The following is a 9,739-nucleotide window of genomic DNA, read 5'->3' as shown; positions in this document are numbered from 1 at the left end:
GTTCCTGTAAAGTTTCTGCCTACAGTGATGAACGGAAGCTAGTACCTTGCAAATTCAAGCTGCCTAGTAATCCACAATCGCTTCAATTACTGCGGGATTAATGCAGCACTGCCCACTATTTGGTATTTATAATTAAACTCCTTGCATTGATTTCCTGGCTAACTGTGTCCCAGCATACAGAATTTTTCATTAAAACAGAACTATGAAGGAGAAACTGAAACAGCCAGCTAAGCGAATACAAGCTACTCTATAGGAAACTCATGAAGCGTGCCTGTAAGTCTCAACCAGAAAGGGCAGAGGATTAAGGGTAGCAAGGAATAAAAAGAAGAGATTTTAGTAGGCCAAGTTGGAAGAAAATGTTAAAGGTGAATGTAGAAGCTGAGCTCAGAGATAACACAGGGAATTAACTGTCCCACACACTCAGGGCAGAGAGGCTGAGGAGAGGCCAAAACAAACAGAAATGAAAACCTGCTTAAGCATTACAGACAGCAACAGTTGCTGTCTCCAACTCAAGATACAAAGAAAGCAGTTTCCTGCTCTGCCTCCCTGTACAGTCCATTTGTTCCCCAGCACAGATGAGAGCAGCACTGTGTAAAGCCAAAACACCAAGATTTAGACACAGAACAGCTGCTTAAATTCCACATTGTGTCATGCAGCTTTTCTGCCATCAGCATTTGAGGGTCTTACTTGGGGTCACCTGAAAGGCATCACAGGGCTTTGAAGAAAGCAGAACGCTCAGATTAACCCACATCCATATTAAATATGACTGTGCTCCTGATTCAGCATTTCAGCTCTCTCTACTTAGGGAAGGAACAAAACCAGTTTGTATTCTCCACTCTACATACCTATTTAACTAACCTTAGTGATAGAGGGCATTATGCAGGTAAACACCCTCCATGTTTATACCACCAATCTTCAGGTTTATCATCATATGGCTAGGTGGTCTCTATTTGCCCCAAGGGTGCCCTTTTCTCCTTAGCACCACACAATTTGGAGAGATGTCTCATTTGGCCTTCTTTTTTTTTTTAGATTTTATTTTCACCTAGAGATGTATGACTTATTTTGGTGCTTGTGAGAGCAAGGAACTAAGAGCACTGACTTAAGTCAAGCAGTGTCAACAACTGGGGCTGTGAAAGTACCTTTGCCTGCTCTGCTAGTACACCTCAGTCATGACCTGGTACAACTCCTGCAGTTCTAGTCCTTCCCATCCCCACAACCTCCCAATCTCTGCCAATGGTACCTCAGTTTCAACCATCTACCACCCATGCTGTTTTGGTCCTGACTCCCTCCCTCACAGCCCTGCCAATGCAGCTCAGGTCTGCCCTGCAACATCCCCTGCTACTCCAAATATGCATCTCTCCCGCTTGAGACTTCAAAGTGCTTCACACTGGGTGGCTGATCAGTGATGTAGACAAGTCAGGACTTTAGTGAACTCCGTTCAAATCTTGGCCTGGGTCATAGAAATGAAAAGTTATTGCACTAGTCCGCTATTGGCTCCCTCCCCGACATCCATCATGGCTTGAATGAAAGCCAGGTTCTAAGCTCTATATAGACAAATCAGGATAACCAAGAGCTTCTGCCAGACTTCCTGCTCCCCATCCCACTCCTCCCAATGCCTGCCCACATAAGTCTTCCAGTAAACAGGATAAGATTTTGGTTCCATTTTTACACAGCTTTGAGACCAGCACTGCCAATTCCACTTTTCCCAAAGCAAAATCCCACGGCCTCAGTAAAGTTTGGATTCTACATGAAGTAGATCATTCTCTTTGTCCCAAAGACAGATGATCCAAAGGCAGGAGATAGCATGATGTATTTCTTAGGATCACCTGCACAACATTCCTCATTTGTCACACTGCTTTGGCAGTTTCCATCTGGGGACTCCTTTCTGCACCATCCCATAGATGCAGCTTTTAATATACCTGGACACAAAGTCCATCTAAATGTGCTAGAATGGATAGAGAACCAAATCACAAGCCTCTTGAGTGATGGGCACCAATCTACCCCAAAACACAACGCAACAGCTCTAACAACTGTCCTAGAGCTTTAAGGATGCACATCTGCATTTTCTGAGTTCACTGCGGTTTATTGGTCAATTTGGTTTTGCAAGCCACTTAAGTGGTTAAACTAAAACATTCCCAATACTCTACAATAATTCAACATCAACAAAATCAAGTCTTCGAACTGTCACCTTGCTGCACCTGAACAGAAACGTTTTCAGTCTCATGTTCAGAAGGAGTTACCATTGGCAAATAGAGAAAATCATCAGTAACTCACTAGTAGGGTGACCAGACAGCAAGTGTGAAAAATCGGGACAGGGAGTGGGGGGGTAATAGGAGGCTATATAAAAAAAAGACCCAAAAATCGGGACTGTCCCTATAAAATCGGGACATCTGGTCACCCTACTCACTAGGCATTGTACTACCCAGGGTTCCTGTTCCCCCTCTACATGGAATGATGCTCCTGTATGGGAGCAACAAATGTCACTCAGTCCTTGGAGCTGACAGATTCTCATGTCACGGAGAGCAAATGAGCCAGGAAGAGGTATTGATAAAGATTGCCGGTTGTTGTTTGGGGAATTTTAAAGTTTTATTTTTATTTTGTACCCCAAAAGGTTTACACCTAGACCACCATTAATTTACATACTACATGTCCTGACTTTTTAAAATTACAACTTCACCCTCAAGGCTATAAAGCTATTCACATGGAATACTTGTATATGTCTCTCGTCAGTTCATCATAGGATTCCATTTATTTAATTTTGAAAAACAGGTATGTAAACTGAACACGCTGTTCAAATGCGACCTGAACACAATTCATCTCAGTCCTAGCAAGTGGCGTTTATATTAAATTGCTGTCGGCCAGAAGACAGTAATCTAACTCAAACCTCTTAAATGGCAAGCCACCTATCACACCTTAAACCAGGGATTCATCAAGAAACCAAATGCCATAAGGTGGAGCTGTTTCTACATGAATCCCTGCACCTCACCGGCCATGCACTTATTCAATAAATCACCATAAAAGCGATTCCCTACATTCTATGCAGGTCTCAGTGATAAATATGGCACTGCACAATAGGAATCTTTTCTCTGGAAACAAACAGTTTGTATATTCTCCCTCTGCAGCACAGGAATGATACAGTCCTTGACAAAAGGGCATTTAGAAGTCATCTCAAAAGAGGTCACCCTGATTTAAATAGAACAAACAATCAGAAGATCCTCTTCACTATTAATGATTCACCCCAGATGGGCAAAGCTAATGCATTAGCATTGTGTTCACAAAGCTGTAGATTTTACATTCTGAGGTAGTGCACTAGGTCTTTAAATCCTGCTCATTGTTTGTATCTTGAGACTGTGTACTGATGCACATGCGGAGTGTGCAAGTTTAATCTTTGAGCTAGTGATGCAATGGAGTATTCTTAGTGCAAAACAGACTGAAACTCTGGACTCTATCCATAAATAGGCAGGGCTGTGGCACTAAGCCCCCTCCTCACTTCCCAGAAAGGCAGAGAGAGATAGCAGTAAGGAGGACCCCTTGCAACTTGGATGTATCTGCTTGGGTAGGGTTGGTGGGCCCACTGCACTCTTCACCTCCTGCTACACAGAGTCCTCTTCTGGGGTGGCACTGGCATCTTCTTAACCATCCAGCACTCGGTCTTGGAGTTAGCACCTAATTGAGATGCACAGGGCAATTCATACCTCATTTTTTCATGCTGTCTGTATTCTGGAAGATATTGCTGTCTTGGTTTTATTTGGTTCACATATTCAAGCTTTTCTTTGCCATCACAAGGGCTAGAAACTCAGGCCCGGTATTTTTTCATGTAGTTGTATACAGTTTGGATAGTACCAAACTTCCCCTTTTTGGCTGGGGACACTACTTTTTACCAAAAGAGTTAAAGCAACATAACTGCCTAATATGGATGAGTTCTATTGGTATGAAGGTACCTTTATACGAGTATAACTGCATCCACACAAGGGGGGTATTGCTTGCTTTAACTATGCTGGTTTCAAGCAGTTCAATTGGTACAAAAACTGCATGTCGACAAGCCCTTATTTTTTTTTCAAAAAATAGTTTAGAGACTGATGTAACATGGCTCCAAAAGATGGGGACCTTGACATGGGCTAAAGTATCTATGCTTCAATCCAGCCTTGGCTTTTAAATTCCTAGTTTACACACAAGCGGGTAAAAATCCTACAATTAAAACCATAAATGCACAAACAACTTTACAGCTTGAAAATAGGCAAGATGAGCTGCTGTTATAATCCATTTGCTTTCAGAAGCTGGGAGCCTGCTTCCTGGCCACTTGGAACAATTTAGGGTTGCAGGTTTGCTGACAGATGAAGTTACATACCTCAGTCACTGGACATTTGAGATTTAAAGGCCATAAGAGCTGCAGGAAGGTAGTCACATGACTAGACTGACATGCAAAAGGCTGTTACTCTGAGGGCTAAATCTTTTTGAAGAGAAAGGTCCTCACAATTGTGCTGCTATTTGCCATAAAGGGGCCACAGAGCCAATGTAATTGGCCCCCAGGGACAAAGCCCAGCGCAGAAAGAGTTTCCCTAGCAAGCATAAGGTCATTAAGATAACCCCATGATTCTACTTCCAACACAGTCCCCAGGATAGGGGCATGCCAGGCCAGAGCAGGACCACATTACTCTGCACTTCAGCTACTTTGGGCTAGAGGATGACCCATAAGTGGCCCCTAGAGTTGTTCTGACTCACACTGGGGGCAGATAGGCCTGCAGCCAAGCCCAGAGGTGTAAAGAACATATAAAAGCCATCTTTGCCCCATCTTTACCCCCCTTCTTGGGCCATACCCCCTCAGGAGGCACAGTAAAGAATCAAGGCCATCATCAGTAGTGGATCTTCTTATCAATAGTGCTGTTCAATGTTCTTGAGAAAGGATGCCTTTAGTGCAAATCCAGCAGATTTTCTGTTTTCAAAATGACTTATATTACAAAATACAATGTGAAAAATAGCATTCTGGACCCTTTATAGTAATAATCATTCCAGATCCCAAGACAGAGATCCAGCAAAGGGGATACTTCACAGATCCAGTGCAGGACTCACCTTGGGCCCCTGGCAGATCACTCCTTTCACGCTTCTCAGCATTATCCCTGCAAAGACAAGAGTGGAATTTACTCTCAGCAATTCACAATATCTGATCTCTCCTATCAAGTTGTCAAATGCGTGTCTTAGGAACTGTAATCAGCCATGGTGTATACAGTGTTCTTGTCGCCCTGCTGGTCCCAGGATATTAGAGAGAGAAGGTGGGGGAGGTAATATCTTTAATTGAAAAAACTTCTGCCTGTGAGAGAGACAAACTTTCGAGTTTACACAGAGCTCTTCTTCCATCTTCTCCCTCATCAGTCATGCTGTGAGCCTGTTCCATGAAGAGAGAATCCTAGTGAGCTCCCAAAAGAATAAATGAAGTCAGGTTAACCATGTATCCAGATGGGCATAAAGTATTTCTTACGTCAATGAGAGTGAAGACAAACTTTGCACGGTCTCCTTCTGGCTTTAGAACTACTTGCAAGCAATTGGTTTTCCTTTACTCAGAATCCTATGTTAGCTAAAAATATGTCAAATATCATACAAAAACTTTATATGTAAGCATCTCCCAAATCCCAAGGTGAAGGACTTTGGGAAATATATGATTTTTGTTTAGTGCCAACTATACCCAACATAGAGGACAAACTGTTCCTGCCCAACGAGCTTACTGTCTAAATAGACCAATAGGATTCCGACAAAGCATTAGGTGGTGTGTATGTGCTTCACAGCAGTAAAGCAGGTTATTAAAACAGCAGCACTGCCTTGGGGGACAGCATAGCAGTTGCATCTAATGGAGAAGGGTATTTTCCAGAGATATTTGCAATAAGCACCATACTTGATAAGTAGCTTTAAAGACTGAAAGCCTTGGTCTTGTGCTCAGCTATCTTGAGGGATGGATATTCCCCTTTCCTTGTGATTTTAACAGGCAGAATCAAAAGATGATTCCCCTTCTGAATAAGAGAAGTCAGTTTAATATTACTAGATATTATGAAGCAGGAATCATGCAAGACAACACTAAGAGACATAGCGCTGCTCAACAGCCAGCTTTGGTTACCATGACAGAAGGAAAAGCAGCAAAATGCACAATAGACAGATTGAGGCAAGAACAGAGGGTCCCAAAAATCAATTCAATCAGGGTATTTGTGCCCAAGGCTTTCTTCATAGCACTATCCTAAAGAGCATGTGAGAACACAACATAAAATGTAACAGATTTAAAAAAAACTCTTCACTTGTGAGAAGTTATTATATAATACATTCAAAGCAAGCTACTAACCTCTCAGGAGTGGTTGACTTTCAGGAACCAATAGGTTCTGATCTTCCTGTAGTTAACAGCTTCTGCACAGAGGAAACACAAAAGCTAATTTATGAAGGAAGACAAAGGTTACTAACTGGGTGGAATCGTATCTGGAATTCTCATTATGCTGACGAGGAAGGAAAATAACTGAACACTTAAGGAAGGATGACATTAGCCTTGTAAAGAGGTCCTCTGATCTCACACTGAGCAATCAGTAAGAAACAAATCTAAAAGAGCAAGTTTTAGTTTTGCCACATAAAAAACTTGCCAAAATTCTTAGTTCATTCTACTCTCCCGTGCCAGCACATAGAAGGATAAGACGACATTGGTGAGGAACAGAAAGGAGTAATTCAACTTTTCACAAGAGTTTAACCCCTTTGTCTAGGAGTCATGAACTTCTTTACTATAACAGCTATTTCACTGACTTGTGCCTGGTCTCATTAAAATAAGTTCAAAAACAATCCAGGATGCCTCTCACATTCTGCCACTAAGGAAATCTGAATTCAGTCTTTTGAGCATACTTTCAGAGCAGCAGCATCAACTGTGCTATTTGGAAGCCTCCTCAAGACATGGAGAATCCATCTCAAACCAGGCATAGCTTTGAACCACATATGTGAGTGTGGGAGAGGGGTGTCACTGAAGATCATTACAAGGCCCTACACCAACACCAACTACTGTTGGTTCTGGAGAGCAAGAGGCAGCTCATTGAGTCATAGAATTCAAGGCCAGAAGGGACCATTCTGACTATCTATTCTGACCTCCTGTATGAGAAAAACCAAAGAACCTCACCAATAATTTCTGCATCAAACCATAACTTCCATTTGAGCTATTACATATAGTTTAGAACGATATCTAATCTTGATTTAAAGACTTCAAGTGATGGAGAATCCACCATGTTAGTAGATAAATTGTTCCTATGGTTAGTTACCCTCACTGTTAAAGTTTGCACCTTATTTTGAAATTGCTTGTGAATAGTAATTTTAAAAAGTAAACAGCAAGCAATTTTGGAGGCATCTCAGCCACACAATTAATTTACCAGTGAAAACTCTATGAAGTAGCCTGAAGGTTACACATACAAGCATCTCCACCTCAGAGAAACCCTAATCTGGTGTCCCTCTCCCTACATTAATCTGAAAAACAAGTTTCTTTATAAGTATTAAAAAGTGGATGTTTAGTACCAGTGTATTTACCACTGGATTCAAGAGCCCCAAAATGAAATGATATGGCAGGAGAAGCCACACACCCTCCATGGCAGATTCACATACTGAATCTCCTCTCTCCCTACACTGTGTTTTCTACCCCGCTCACATATGCTCTCCCTCTGCTCCTCCCCAAATATCTCTTTACCATACTCTTCTAATGTGTCTCATCAATCTCTCCCTCTCACGCTACCCCACATGCACTTACAAAGGTTTCAGATATCTAATAGGCAAAGAATTAAAAATAGTCTCAGACTGCTGTGAAAAATGGTGACCCCAATCTACCCAGAAGGCAAGGAAAGTGAAAATGCTGACAGTTCTGCCAAACTGCTATTCCCAGATCCTACTATAGCTTCATCTTTCCCCGATGACTAGCTCCAGTGTTTAGTCTATTCAGAGCTTTTGCAGGTTGCAGCACAGTGTGATCAGACTATCAATGTCACTGCTGCCCACAGAGGTCCCAAAAGCAGCAGCAAGAACTGAAGATACTGGTTAGTTTTCGCTCAATGGCCGCTTCGGAATCATTGAGCATAATCACTGCCCTGTCTGTTATGAATAGCATTACTGAGTCAGCCACGTTGCAAAGGTTCTTCACAACACTAAAATCTGAGGCTTTCAAATCTGGGGGTGAAGGCCTTTCAGAAGAGTGGCAAAGGGATACTGGGACCCAAAGGTTTCATGGCATTTGGAGGGAAAAGGTGGAAATTACTGAGAGGGCAACAAGGAAGACACATTAGGAGCCAAATATAACAGACAAGTGGCAGCTGTGCCGAACAGGGTTCAGCACTGTGAGGCAGAGCAATAGCTGGATGGACCAAGCTAGGATCCAGTGAGACTCCAAAGGGCCACACTATTGGGTGGGGGAGACAGAGAAGAGGTCATAGCAAAGGGAAGATCCTGTAGGGAGGGAACAAATATAAACGAGGGCAAAAGCAGAAGACACCATGAGTGAGGGCCGGGGGTAGAGGGCGTTAAACTTGGGGCCCTGGCCCCCAAGCCACTCGCCCGCAGGGTGCCTTGGGGTCACAGCTCCATTGTCCCGATGGGTGTTTTTGGCTCGCTCTCCCCGGAACTTTCGAGGGCAAACTCAGAGACCCAGCACTCCCCTGCCACGCCGGAGCGGTGCTGCGAGCTAGGCGGCTGCCTCCCTGGGCCCAGGACAACCGAGCCCTGTTAGGACCCCATTGGCGCCGCCCCAGGTTCTGCAGGGGCGTGTACACGCTTCATCACCATCCCGCGAGCGTCCCCAGCCCCTCCCGAAACGCGGGTAATGGCGGGATACAGCTGCCCGCGTGCCGGAGCACGGGACCTCGCGAGGGCTCACCGGCAGATAGGAACCCCGCACAAGCCACTAGACTGCTCCCACCGCGCCCCTGGGCGCCGCCATCTTACAGGGGAAGAAAAGGAAGTCATGAAGGCATCTGCTTACTACGGATGCTCTGAGAGGACAAACCAGCCAGGCGAACAAAAACGCGCGGAGACGGGGACTAGAGTTCTCTGAGCCCCACCCCCCGCAGATTAAACCCGCCCTCAGCCTCCCCCAGCCCTGGAAGGGAATGGGATCTGCAGAGGAGGCGGGGCCGAGCAAAGCAGGAGGTGTGTCTGCTGGGGGCGTGGACAGACGCGAGGAGGGCGGGGCACGAGGCGCTCGCTCGCGCTGAGGCAGGAGCTGCCGCTGCCGCCGCCATTTTGGTTTCGCTGCTTCGGCTCTCTGAGAAGGGGCTGAAGCGGCGGCGGGCTGGTCCGGGTCCCGCCCTGGCCCCGTCCCTGAGGGCGGCCGGGAGGATGCGGCGCGGAGGAACCCGGCCCCGGCCTTGGCCGTATTGTCGCTGACACGGTGAGGAGGGGGTCGTGTCGGGCTGGGCCGGGCGGGGACTGGAGCCTCCACAGGCCCGGAGACCGGGGGGAGGGGAGCCTGGGCAGGGGGTCCGCGTTAGGGGTGCCGCCCCACCCTGTCCCCGATAAACATGGTGCTCAACAACACACGCATGCGGCGCCTGGCCCTCACCAGCCCCTTCTCCTGGGCCTTGGATACGTACGGGGAATCCCTGACAGCCAGGCCCGTGCCTGGGGGCGGGCGAGAGGCGGGGGGATCCCTGACAGCCAGGCCTGTGTGGGGGCGGGCGAGAGGCGGGGGGGGATCCCTGACAGCCGGGGCCCGTGCCTGGGGGCGGGCAAGAGGCGGGGGGGGATC

General features: G+C 45.9%; 2 protein-coding genes across 2 annotated transcripts in view; one reads left to right on the top strand and one right to left on the bottom strand.

Annotated features, from left to right (window-relative positions):
* Nucleotides 1-8,986, bottom strand: part of DAP3 (death associated protein 3) — a 29,217-nt gene extending 20,231 nt beyond the window's left edge. The window contains exons 1-3 of the mRNA XM_026658091.2: nt 8,870-8,986; nt 6,326-6,387; nt 5,071-5,117 (exon numbers count right to left, since the gene is read on the bottom strand). Of these exons, the coding sequence (XP_026513876.1) occupies nt 5,071-5,112 (42 nt within the window). The 5' untranslated portion in view covers nt 5,113-5,117; nt 6,326-6,387; nt 8,870-8,986. The remainder of the gene's footprint in view (nt 1-5,070; nt 5,118-6,325; nt 6,388-8,869) is intronic.
* Nucleotides 8,987-9,224: 238 nt separating this feature from the next.
* Nucleotides 9,225-9,739, top strand: part of ASH1L (ASH1 like histone lysine methyltransferase) — a 149,144-nt gene continuing 148,629 nt past the window's right edge. Inside the window, exon 1 of the mRNA XM_026658096.2 lies at nt 9,225-9,382. The gene's annotated coding sequence lies outside the window, so the exon portion shown is untranslated. The remainder of the gene's footprint in view (nt 9,383-9,739) is intronic.

The sequence above is a fragment of the Terrapene carolina genome, unplaced genomic scaffold (genome assembly GCF_002925995.2).
Source record: "Terrapene carolina triunguis isolate 2854851 unplaced genomic scaffold, T_m_triunguis-2.0 Scaffold397, whole genome shotgun sequence".
NCBI classification, from domain to species: Eukaryota; Metazoa; Chordata; order Testudines; family Emydidae; genus Terrapene; species Terrapene triunguis.
Note: the sequence above shows the minus strand (reverse complement) of the source record. Positions and strands in the feature narration are given on the sequence as shown.